At 57.7% G+C, this 12,827-nt stretch overlaps 1 protein-coding gene across 1 annotated transcript in view; it reads right to left on the bottom strand.

The window, feature by feature from the left end:
• Positions 1-3,715: 3,715 nt before the first annotated feature.
• The window catches only part of RGS3 (regulator of G-protein signaling 3), a 121,896-nt gene continuing 112,784 nt past the window's right edge, over positions 3,716-12,827 (bottom strand). The window contains exons 12-16 of the mRNA XM_012641190.1: positions 9,334-9,398; positions 6,570-6,671; positions 6,221-6,282; positions 5,431-5,597; positions 3,716-4,709 (exon numbers count right to left, since the gene is read on the bottom strand). Coding sequence (XP_012496644.1) covers positions 4,524-4,709; positions 5,431-5,597; positions 6,221-6,282; positions 6,570-6,671; positions 9,334-9,398 — 582 coding nt within the window. The 3' untranslated portion in view covers positions 3,716-4,523. The remainder of the gene's footprint in view (positions 4,710-5,430; positions 5,598-6,220; positions 6,283-6,569; positions 6,672-9,333; positions 9,399-12,827) is intronic.

The raw sequence follows: 12,827 nt of genomic DNA, 5'->3' as shown, positions 1-12,827 counted from the left end.
CCACTCCGTCTGCGCCCAGCAGCCCCACAGCTGCCCCTCAGTCCCCCACTGCCTCCCCCCACCCAAGCAAGGGGCGCCACAGCGCAGGGGCCCAGGGTACCCCCTTCCCTCCCTCCTGGCCCGGCCAAGGAAAGGACAGGCAAAGCCAGATGTTCCACAGATGTTGCCAACTGTACGCAAAACAACAGCGCACAAGTGGCTTCTCTGAGACCGGGGTCCATCGCTTGAGGGCCTGCGAGCTGTGAGCGAGAGGCAGGGCCGTGGGGAAGTCAGGAGGGGGACGAGCGCTGAACCAGGGTGGGGTGTCAGCAGGAGGGGTCCGGGGGGGGACGGGAAGCAAAGGGACCAGGGGGCCAAGGTAAGGAGGTGGGGAAGGGAGCTCCGAGGAGTAGGATGACGGTGAGTGGAGCAAGGAGGGGTGAAGCTGGGCAAGCTGGGGGGTCTCCAGGTGGTCGCCTGGGCAGGAGACCTGCAGGGGCCACCACTGACCTGCCCCTCCTTCCCCATCCCCACCTTGGATCACAGCTGGACCTAGAGGGAACTTTAGAACCCCCAAGGGGCTCACGGGCCCTCCTGAGCTCCTGTCACGGCGGGATGCAAGCGGAAGCCCAGGGAGGGACCCCAGCACCAGGCAGCAGTTTGGACGAGATGGTCTCTCCAGGCTGGAGAGTCCAGGCTGCCACCGCTGGCCCAAGCCAGGCCGAGAGAGCACGCCCCTCACGTGGCAGAGGCCGACGGCACAAGGGACTTGACTCACGGCGCAAAGAGTCCGGCTGCAGTTGGCACAGGCGACGCCGAATCTCCTCCTGCTGGCGTCCAGCCGGGTGGCACCGCTGTGCCCTCTTCCCTCTCCACCCGTCCACACCCTGTTTGCCAGCTGACCCCAACTGCGCCCAGCCGGGCCGAGACTGGGCAGCAGTAAGGGGACAGGCTGTTTCTGACTTACTCCCTGGAATAGGCTGGCTTTGTCCTCCAGCAAAACTATTCCTGGAAGGACAGGATCTGGGGTTGAGACTAAAGGCTCCGCTCTGCTCTGACTAGGGACAGAGCCCTGGCCTGGACCGCTGGAGAATGAGCTTTGCCACTCACCCCGCGACTCTCACGTTTAAAGAGCACATTTCCCGTGCCAGGCACCGAACTTGCCGCACGCGTGACCTTACTTAGTCATTGCGACTCTGGGGTAGGTGCCAGTACGCACAATTCACAGATGAGAAGACCGAGACAAAGAGAGGTTACATGATTTATTCAAAGACGCGAAGCTACTGGTAGGTGGCGGAGCCAGGGATTGAGCCCTAGAGCCTTACTCCAAGGCCTTTCACCGCTACGCTGTGCTGCTTCCCTTCCCTCTGCCTCAGTCTTCCCATCTGCGGGATGGGATGGAGCATAATGACCTCACAGCCCTGACATCCCACGTTCACCAGCCTAGAATTGCCAGACAGAGACCAGGGAGCCTGCTCCTTCCTCACACGTGAAAGAAAAATGGGGACCAGCTCACACAGCACTGCACAGGTGAGGGGACTGAGGCCTAAGGGGGCTGGGGACATCCTCAAGGTCCTCCAGGGCCTCCAGGGAACCCAGGTAGGGCCCAGGACAGGGGGACCCAGGCTGCTCTCCAGCTGCTCTGCGCAACCAAAGCCGCTCCGAGGCCAAGAGACCAGGTTGTGAGTAATGGAAACCAGGCGGTGGGGCCTTCCGAAATGGGAATTCCATCTGCCTGACTTTGTTCTCCTGGACTTCGGTCTCCATGGCAACCTGGGGATTGGAAGGTGGAGGGCCTGGCCCAAGGCTGAATCCCTACAACCTAAAGAAGGGGAAGAGTGAGTCTCTCTGTGGACCCAGTGGCTCCTCCACAGAGAGGCCAGGTCAGGCTGGGAATCCCTGGGCTCTGACCCAGTTCTGCCTCTAACCATTTCTGGGGAGACAGGGAGTGGCATTGCAGTCCTCTCTGGGCCCCCGGTTTTCCCAGCTCTCACGTCCCCAAATCTCAGGCCTGGAAGAAACTCGGCAAGTGCCCTCGTTCAGAATGAAGAGAGTAACTCTGCTCCCTGACCCTTCCCGCCCCAGCGAGGCTCTGTGGCCCCGCGGTGGAAAAGCCCTTCACGTTTTACGAAGCCAAACAGGGCTCGCCGGAGGTGCTCACACTCTGGTGCCAGGGAAAAGGCTGGCAACGTGGATCAGCACCTGCTGCGTTCCTGGGCCCAGGTTAGGTCGTTTACAGATTGGCTCGCTGGCTCTTCATCCCAGAGCTGAGAAGACAATAGTATCTTCCCATGTTTGCAGGCACAGAGAGGGGCGGTGACTCGCCAAGGTTGCAGAGCAAGTCAACCACAAATGTAAGACTCAGACTCAAGACTGCCTGATTCCAAAGCTTGAGCAGCCTTTGGAGACAGATAAGCCCACATTTGCCTCTGATGCAGTTTGGTAAGGGCTAATCCAGGAGCGGGTGCGGCTGCCTGGGAATAGAGGGAAGGGGGTTATCTACTGACCCCGGCTACTGCTGGCACACAGGAGGTTTTTCCAAAACATGCTTCAGGGGTGAGCGGGAGGGGGGAGTCCCATTTGCACTGGGCAGGAACAGTCAGGTGCAATCAGAGGGGCCGTCAGACGGCTCAACTTTCCCCCCGAGTGAGGCCCCAGGAGCGAGTGGGAGCAAGAACAAGGACCCACTCCATGCCCAGGCCCCAGTCCGAACCTCCTGCAACCCCGAGGAGGGCTCAGCCCCCAAACTCCCCAGTGGCTTCCAGAGACCACCAGTTCTGATCCTCTCACTGTGCAGGGGGCAAACAGGGGTGGCCTTGCCCAGAAGACCAGCAAGGAGAGACAAGGAGAAGGGTGGCTGCACGGCCCCATGTCCTCTGTGCTTCCAAGTCCCCGGTGTGCAGACCTGACCCCAGGCAGGGAACAGGATCCAGGGAGAGGGGGCCCAGCCCCTCCTGCACCAACTCCATCCAGAGTCACCGCGGTCGGCCCAGTCGAGCCAGTCCCCGCCCCAGCCCATGCCCAGCCCCTGCACCCTGGGAGCTTGACCCGGGCCCTCTTCTACCCACTTCCAGGCAAGCAGCCCAGGCCCTCCCCTGAAGCATGCCTTCGGACCTGGCCTTTCCTAAATTTTTAGGCAGGAGGAGAAATAAAAGCACAAGGGAGAAAGCCACAGAGAGATGCTCTGTGAGTCCTATCTCCTGTCACCTCTCCCCAGAAAGCCTCCATGGACCTGCCATCACCAGCTAGCCCTGTCCACCTCCCCCAACCATCCTTCTATCACCTGAAAATTCCATTAGAACCTCAGGGCGTGGCAGGGCAGAGACGTGAAAGAACTTGCTGAAGGACATATAGCCAGCTGGTGGCCGAGCGAGGACTCCATCCTGCAGCCGGCAGAGCACAGCGATCAGGCTTAGGCTGACCCCCGTCTCTGCCACCTGCTGGCTATGTGGCCTTGGACAAGTCACTTTACCTGTCTGTGCTTCACTCTCCTCATCTGTGAAACGGGGAGAAGCCCAACCTCCCAGGCGTGGAAGGGAGACGCGACGACCACTGGAATGAGCGAGGCCGGGCCTGGCACAGAGGAAGCAGCTAGAGAGCAGCGCTCGCCAGCGTATGTGGCTCCAAGATGGGGGCAGGTGACGGCAAGAGAGGAGAAGCAGCTGGATCAACAGTCCGACTACCAACCCTCCCAGCCCCAGGCCCTTGGGAAGGCTCGAGACCAGGAACACACAGAAAGGGTCAAGAACAATAACACAGGCCTTTTATTTGCTCCAGAACTTGGCTACTGTGTGGTCTGAGGGTGCCATGCTTTCCCGGAGCCCCTGAGGGACACCCTACCCAGGGGGTACCAGATTTCTGTGTGTGGTCAGACTGCGGTGTCCCACCGGGCCTCATCAGTCCCGAAGGCACAGCTGCCTGCCACTGGTGCCGGGACCAGCAAATCCCCTGAAACTGAAAAATGACGTCCACCTCTGCAAGGTGGCTTTTCACAAGGCGTTGGTTAAAATATTGCACTTGTAAATTAGGAAAACTGATGAGGCAAGGGTTTCCTATCACAGGACGACGTGCCAAGCATCCAGCTACTGTTTAAATAAATAAAACCCAAGGCGAGGGTCTGAGCTGCAAGCCCCAGTGGCCCCCCAGAAGGGCCCCAGTGGCCCCCCAGAAGGGCCCCAGAGCCCAAGCCTGGGCCTCCTGCACCATCAGCCAGTTCTTTAAGGAACTTGGTCAACGCGAGGTCTCCGACGTCTCCACAGCAGGGAGCGGCAGCTCCAGATCTGGCTTAGACGGGCCCCTGACCTGCCGGGGCCCTTGGGCCCCCCTCGTACCGGGGCAGCGGGGACCCAACCGGGCCAGTCGCTCTACTCCTCCAGTAGCCTGGGCCTCTCTCGGTCCAGGCCTTGCATCCAAATGTCCATCTGTCTGTCCGGAGACACAGCCTCTGGGGGCTTGCTTGCCCCCTCCGTCGCGGGGGGAGGGAGGCAGGTGGGCAGGGGGCCCAGCCTGCCTGGTGTCAACGCTGAGCTCTACTCCGGTGGCCCCTAAAGTGGGGGACTCATCTTCTTCTGGTTAATAAGGTCTAGGTAGAGGTCAGAGCGCAGAAAGCGAGGGTACGAGTCCTTTTCCATGAGCCCGAAGATGCGCTTCTGTGCCAGGTCGAAGCAGCCCCGCGTGACACTCTGCAGGTTGTCCTTGGTGTGCTCCCGTGTGTATGAGTCCAGGTTTACCTGCAGAGGCAGAGGGTGACTCGGTCACGGCTGCCTGTGGCGGGGGTGGGGTGGGGGTGGGGCTGACTCTGGGGGGAGATGCGGAAATGGGACCAATCCAGCCTCTCACCTCCATTCCCCTCTGCCCACATCTTAAGGTTCACCTGAAGTGAGGCCCTCGGGCCAGTGGATTCAAGGGCCTGAAAACACCACCCCCAGCATCAGGCTGCCTGGGTTCAAATCCCAGCAGCGCCACACCTGGGAGCGTGAATTAAAGCAAATCACTAAGTGCGCTGAGCCTCAGCTGTCTTATCTACAGACTAGAAATACCAGTATATTCCTCAAAGAGTTGTGAAAATGGAGCCGGATTACCCATATAAAACACTTTGCACACAGTGCCTGGCACACAGTAGGCACTCAATAGATGTTAGCTACCATAATTAGGCTCTCTGAGACTGTCTCCGCATTTTTAAAATGAAGATGACATTAAAACCTAGTTCACGGGTTTTCGTGAGGATTAAACACGAGGGCACAGGCATAAAGGGCCCAGCATGTGCCTGGCACACAGCAGTGCCCAGGCGGTGGCCATTTTTATCGTTAACCAGGATTCTGTTCTTTCCCCTGGCCCCGGCTCGCTTCTTCCCACCCTGGGCACACGGTCTCTCCCCTTCCGGAGCCACTGGCTGCCGCCTTGCAGCTGAAGGGCCACTGGGCGGTGGGGACTCGGGGTCTGAGGCCCTACCTCCTTGCACGCCTGGATCGCGATGTACTCAGCAAAGATCTTCTTGGCTTTGGCTGCCATCTTGGACTGTGACTTGACCTTCTTGAAGTCCTCACAAGCCAGCCAGAACTCCAGGTTCTCCTCACTAAACTCGGTGCGAAGGAAGGCCTGGAACACGGCTAACCCATCTGTGAGCAGAAGCCCAGACCCTGGAGTGAGAGGCAGAGCCAGCCCCGCCTGCCCTTGGGACTCCCCGGGGTACGCTCCCGGGGCCTTGAGGATGCACATGCCTGGAGCTTAGTAGGATCGCCAGCTGCCCTGGGATGTGGTCCCAGCCCTGCCATAGCCTCTTTATGAGCCTCGGCCAGGTCTCTCCCCTCTCTATGCCTCAGTGTCCTCATCTGTAAGATGGGGATCATCAATCCTGTGTCCTGGAGCCCCAGGAGGATCCGACGGATCCTGCCCAGGAGATGGCAGGCACATTTCGCCCAGTGTAAACCCTCAGTACTTGGAGATGTTTATTGTTTTTCTGGGAATATGGGTCTGAGCACACAGGTCCCAAGAGCCTCTGGCAGGCAGTGCCAGCTCCCACGGGCAGGGAGGGGCTGGCAGAAGCCGGCTCCAAGGCCAGGCCAAGGGCCTCAGCTCAAGCCCAGCCTCTCCCCAACAGCAAGGACACCTGCCTGGGCGCAGGCAAGAGGGATGGAGGCCTCTCCAGCACCAGATCCTCTCTGGGTCGGGATGAGGAGGAAAGGAGAGAAGGAGAGCGAGAGCACAGGGAGGGGACACAGGCCTGCTGGCCCCCACTTACATTTGTGAAGCAGCAGCTTCTCCAAGGACTCGCCCCACTTGAGGGCTTCCTCTGAGGTGGGCCTGAGGGGTGAGGGAGGAACACAGTGAGGCTCCCGTAAGGCTCGGGGGGGGGAGGGGGAGGCTGGGGAGTCCAGGAGGGAGGCCCACTCCCTCTCGCGGGACCAATATCGCTTCCAGCCCCCACCTCCGGCCTGCCTGGCCTTCCACCCCAGGACAGCTGCTCCCTCCATGAGAGCCTCCATCTCCCAGAGCTGGATCAAGCCAACCAACCCTTCCGCCTTAACCCCACCACTCGGCCCTGCTCCCCGGGGCCGTTAAGGGCCTGAGGAGTGCCGGGGGGGACCTACTTGAACGACTTCATCATTTTGTCTGCCTTGCCCCCGGGAGGGGCCCCAGGGGACTCGTTGCGCCGTCTGAAGATGCCCAGCTTGTTCTTCATGTCCTTGGCTCTGGGGGCAGAAACAGAAAAGGGAGTTGGTTGCCTGGCACACTCGGCCCCTGCAAATCCAGGGTGGGGGTTGAGGGTTGGGTCCAGGGCACCTACTCCTTCATCGTGTGTCGCCTCTGTAGGTTCCCGTTGCGAGTGAGGTACATGCCTCGGAGCATCGCTGTAGGGTCCCCCACCTTGGGGCCCCAGAACAGTCTGCAGGGAGCACCCCTCGGGCTCCTGCCCCCACCCCGAGTCCCGGGCAGCGGGCAGCAGTGGCGCGGGCTGCAGCTGCACGCTCGCTCGCTGGAATCCCGGCCGGATGACTGGACTCCCAGGCACAAGCCAGGGCTGGGACTCAGACAGGAGGAGCCAGGAAATGGGAGGGACCAGGAGGGGGAGCGGAAAAAAATACTCCTCCTGGCCAACCCTGAGAGGGAGCCCTGAAAGGGGCATGTGTCTGCAAGGGACAGCCTCTGGGGCCGCTGCCGGCAGGAAGCCAGACCCAGTTATTTGTGACAGGCCTCCCTGTTACCATGGCAGCAGCAGGGGGGTGGGGGGTGGAGGAACAAGTCAGCAAATTGCTGAGACGGGAGGAGGGAGCAGGGGAGGCTCTGCCCACCAGGTTGGCAGGACTGGCTATTTTTAGCCAAGAACCATTTTTAGCCACACCACCACTGCCTTCCCCCAGGAGGCAGCAGATTCCAGCCCTGGGCAAAGTTGCCGGCAAGAAAGGGGTTAAATACTTCACGTTGGGAGCCCAGACCCCAACACTGGGCACCTCCCAGAGAAGAGCTCCTGCCAGCCAGCCTCTCTCTCGCCCCAGGCCCTGGCACTGGACGTATCCACCCACGAACACACAGCAGGTCCCAGAAGTCTTAGCAGTTTTAAGCTTGAATTACAAATCCAATAAACTTACAAAAACTTCACGTGAAAGTTTAATTATTTAATTTTTTGTGTATATTTAGTTTTGTGATTTTTGAATAATACATTTTTCATTTTCATTTTTGGTCTCTGTCCTCCTGAAGATGGAAAATGCTGACTGAAACCAAAAATGAAAATGAAAAATGTATTATTTAGAAATCACAAAGACAAATTAGTGTAAAAGAAGTTTAAAGAATTACACTTTCAAATGTGTTCTGCAAGTCTGTAGTGTCTATACTTCTGAGAAACAGCACTAAGACCTATGGGACACCCTGCACAATTAAGGGACGTGGGGTGGGGAGAGCCAGACAGCCTTGGGTTTAAGTCCCAGCTCCGGCAGTTACGAGACCTGTGCCCTTTGTCAAGTTTCCTAACCTCTCTGCATGTCAAGCCTTCTCGACTGGCACACAGGAGCCAGCCTGCCAGACCCCAGCTCTACCACTTTCTTGCTCTGTGACCTGGACGAGTAGCTTAACCTCTTTGCACCCAGTTTACTCACTCGTAAAATAAGGACAAGGTGAATAAGGAAAAAGGAAATCTAAAATAAAAGTAATGGTAAAGATGAAATTAGATCATACATGTAATGCACACAGAACAGAGCCTGGCACAATAAATTAGCAATTATTTTTATTATTATCCCAGATGCTAAGAGTCTATGCCTGAGTTTTTAAGAGTGTGAGCTTCAGGCAATTCGAGAGGCAGCGCCTGCTCTGAAAAGAGGCTGGCGGCGCTGGACAGGGCAGCCCCTGCACCCTGGGTGCCTGCCCTCCACTGCCATGCACTGCCCCCAACCCCGGGGGGCGCCACCCACAGCAGCCCTGGCGCTGGATGGACCCACCCCCATGCTACAAACGTTAAGAAAGTTTAGTGGTGCGAAGGACTATTTCTGTTGGTGCATTTCACCTTGCCTAAAAAGTGCGATTTTTCTGCAGAATGAGGGATGCCTACAGTTGCTGCAGAAAACTGGAGAGGTCAGAGGAGCTGGGGCTAGAAAGGGTTTCTAGGGTAGTGGACCCCAGCCAAGGTCAAGGCCAAGGAAGAGGGTCCCAGGGGGCAACTCGGAAGGACTCCAGTCCTCCTCCCCCAGGCCTAATCCCTGCCCGAGGGTGAGTGCTATAGGACCTGGAGGGGAGGGGACTCCCCAGGGGTCACTGTGCACCCTGCTACCTCTCCCTGGACCTCCCCTAGAATCCACGGCCTTGGTTCTGGGAGTACACGAAGACCCGAGGAGAACCCTCCACACACACCTTTTTAATTGGTCCCTCCACAAATATAAGGGGGCCGGAGCATGCCAGAAAGGCACGGGACACAGTAGCTGGGCCAGCAGCGCCCCCTCCTGGCAATGCTCAAGACTGTTAGCATTCAAAAGGAGAAAGAGAAACCAGTGAACTGTCAGTTCAGCCCTTTCTCAGGTCACTCATGAGCCTAGAGGGAGCAAGGCAGTTGTGGAGGTCACTTGGTCGCCGCTACGCTCAGAGGCTGGGCTGGGGCCAGGGCAGCCTGGCTGGTGGCCTCTGTTTCACTGTGGCTTCCGGGCCCCAAAGCAGCACCTTGCCTCCCTCTGCGTGACTGCTCAGGACCCTGGTGACCCCAGGCGTTGTTCCCTGGTGTCTGTCTGGGGCTGTAGGTGAGACTGGGTGCAGCCCCATACCCCTGACTTGGGCCCCGGGAGGAGGGCAAGCCCTTGCGCAGAGGAGGAAGAGGAATGCAGGGAACCTCCCTGCCCACAAAGGTGAGGGCCGTGGATCTCTCCAACATACAGGTTTTTGCTCTTTCTTTTCCGGGAGGCTTCGTCATCGTCCCCAACTGCGTCGGCCCCGCTCATCTGTGGAGAAAAGACACACGCGATGCAGTCTGCACATCCCAGGGCTGCTGCCCGAGCAGAGAGCCTCAGGGATCCAATAGCTCCTGCCACCAGCCCTCCCTCCCGCGAAAATCCCAGCCCTCGTACAACAGGTGCGGGAGGGAGACCCCACTACTGGGAACAGCTTGTCCACGGAGTGTAGTTAGCTTAGTAGAGCTTCCAGCCAAAGGGGTTGCCTCCCGGTGCAGCCAGGAACCCAGCTTGCCGGGAAGAAGCCAGAGCGATGGCACTCAGGACAGAGGCTTTGCTTCAAGCAGTGGGACAGGCCAGAAAGCAGGGCTCCAGCCAGGCTTCTGCTGTGTGACTCAGCCAATTGCTGTCCCTCTCTGAAACTCTGTTCCTTAATTTCTAAAATCAGGATTCGTAACAGTTAATTCAGGATTCTGACATTTGAAGGAGACGTGGGATGGGTCAGCAGTGTGTAAAGTGAATCAGTACACAGGCCTGAGAGCACCTCTCTTGCCTGACAGCTTTCCACAGCTCCCTGGTGCCCCCGGGAGTGTCTCAACTCCGCAACGGGTCAGGGTCTACCATCACAGGACTGGGGCAGAAAGTTCCATTTTAACACCAGTTACAACTCCTTCAGTTGGCTCTCCGGCCCCTGCCCCAGCAACCTCCTCGACTGCCTTCCAACAAAATGGAATGTCTTCACCTGCCCTGTCCCCCTCACACGAAGCCTTTGCACGCACTATTCCTCCCGTGCAGAATGCTTTTGTGACCCTCCTACCTCCCCTCCCTCCTAAGAAACAGCTTCAGGCAGACCTAGACCTCGGGGAAGCACCTAAATGCCTCCTCCCCTGGAAAGCCCTCCCAGACCCCTAGAACAAGGTTGTGCCCCCTTCACCTCTTTTGAGGTCCCCACCACACGCTAAAAGTCTTGTTCCAAATTTGTCTCCTCTGCTCAGCTATGAGTTCCCAAGAGCAAAGCCTCTGTCTGCCTGGGTCACCTTCACAGGGCCTGGCACGTGTTAGGAGTTCAACATGTCAAATCTGTCAAATGAATGAATGAATGAAGAGATGCAAAAGCAGATGGGGAAACAGGGGTCTGGAGGCCCCCCTGCCCAGTACCCCAGAGCCCCGCTGCAGCCCGCACACTCCACCCCGCCCCATCTCTTTGACTTTGCCCGGAATGCCCCCATCTCCTCCTCTCCCCCAGACTGCTCCAGAGTCCCCCATCCTGATCAGGGCCACCCTCTGTCCCCCTTACCCTCCCTCTGCTTGAGTGTCCTCCTCCAGGGGAACCTGGGGCCCCAACAGTGCTACCCCAGAGCAGAAGCCCAGAAAATGCTCTGAGACAGCAGAAAAACTAAAGCTCAGAACCTGTGTCCCCAAACAGGACAGAAGGCCACCAGGTGGGGGTCTCAGCTCTGACTCCTCATGACACCCACTTCGGTTTCCTCATTTGTAAGATAAAGAAGATGGGCCAAGCTTTAAATGCTGTGCTCTTAATTCTGGAAAGAAAAGTGGCCTTATTTCAGATATGCCAGCAGGGGAAGCTACAGGCCTCAGTGGAGCACCCACCCTGGGCTGGCCAGATGAATTACACCTTCATTTATGGAATTCATACTATAGGCCAGACCCTGGAATGGGCATAATCCAGATACTATCTCATTAATCCTCACAATAAATCCATAAAGTAAATAGAGGATCAGAGAAGTTAAGTCACTTGCCCAAGGATACCCAGCATTTAAGTGACAGAGCTGGAATCTGTATCTTAAGTCAAGGCCTATGTTTCTCCACCAGAGGATGCTACTACTCAAATGTAATGACGGGCACATCTTGAATGCTTTCAGTAAAAGACGCAGGGGAAATGCTGCCTCCTTCCTGAGAATGCTACTCCACCAGCGCTGTAAACACACGTGTGTGTACGTGCACACAGGGGCATACAACACATGGTGTGTGAATTCAGAGCTAGGGTTTGGAGCCAGGCCTGGGTACAAATCCTGCTTCCACCAACTTTGGAGACGTTTCCTAGCCTTTCAGCTTCCGTTTTTTTTAGCTATAGCTTAGGCATGATGACGGCCACCTCGCGGCGCTGATGCAAGATTCACCATAATAAAGTCTCGGCCTCTATGGCCCAGTCCTGGCACCCAGGGTGCCCTCAAGCTGCCTGGTTGAGTGTTACGCTGTCACCCAGTGCATACACAGGCTATGGTCACGCCAGCCCGGCCAGGCCGTGCCCGAGGCCCCCACCCGTGGGAAAGGGCCCTGGGGCCCTGGGCTTCCTCCCATTCTAACCTTGGCTTCCGCACTTTATCAGCCCCACACAATGGGCCTGGGGACCACTCCCGCCCCACCCGCCACCCCCAGCCTCTGCACTGCTGGGAAATGGGCTCTTCCTTCCACTGCGGGGAGAGGATTGTCTTCGGCAGGGACCAGCCCAAGCCAAGCAGCCTGACAGAGGGGCTAGGCAGCTCTGACCCTGGGAGTGGCCCCCCGGAAAGCTGGGGACACCCCAGCACCAAGAGGGAATCTGAGGGCCAGGAAGAAAATGAGATGGAAAACTGGGACTCCCCAAGTCTGCACGGAGGCTTTGGCCTCTGGCCTTGGAAGGGGCCAGAGTGGCCCCCAAGACTCCTCCCTCCTGCAGCTTCAGCAAGGCCCACCCGGGGCCCAGCGTGCAAAGGGCCTCTCCACAGGGATTCTCCCTCTTATCTTCTCCCCACTATCTCTCTACGTGACCCTGCTCCGCTGAAAGGCAGAGGGAGGCCAGCCCAGAGTCACCCAGCCCTTCCTTCAGTCTAGGCAGGAATCCCAGGGGCCTGCCCAGCCTCACCCAGCCACCTCCAGGGACTGGGAGCTCACTGCCTCTTGGAATAATAACTGTAATTATAGTAGTGATTAAGAGTGTAGATTCTAAATTGCCTGGATTTGAATCCTAGCTCAATCACTTTTAGCTAACTGACCTTAGCACTCTGTGCCTCAGTTTCCTTATTTATAAAATGAGGGCAATCACTGGCCCTACCTCGTAGGGCCATCGTGAGGATTAAGTCACCACAGGCGAAGTGCTCAGCGCGGTGGCCAGCACAGGCAGTGCTCGGGAACTCTTAGCTAGTGTGGTCTTTGCTGCTATTTATCGAGCACCCACTGCATGCCAGGCACCGTGCCAGAGTGCTTTACTATGCGTTATCTAATTGACTCTTGGCAATAATTCTAAGAGATATGTGCTATTATTTCCCCCAGTTTACAGTGGAGGAAACCGAGGCCCAGAGCAGTGTGGTAACTTGCCCGAGCTGGCACATGGCAGAGACTTTTGAGTCTGGCTACACAGCCCCAGGTGACTGAGGGCTCCTCTGTGAGCAGCGCCTTAACTGTTTCCCCTGCTGGTCCTGCTCTGGCTTCTGAGGCCACCTGGCCATGCATGGCTGCCCTCTCTGACCTGGCCCAGCC

This window comes from Propithecus coquereli, unplaced genomic scaffold (assembly GCF_000956105.1).
Source record: "Propithecus coquereli isolate 6110/MARCELLA unplaced genomic scaffold, Pcoq_1.0 Scaffold163, whole genome shotgun sequence".
Classification (NCBI taxonomy): Eukaryota; Metazoa; Chordata; class Mammalia; order Primates; family Indriidae; genus Propithecus; species Propithecus coquereli.
The sequence above is the reverse complement of the archived record's forward strand: the minus strand, read 5'-3'. Positions and strand labels throughout refer to the sequence as shown.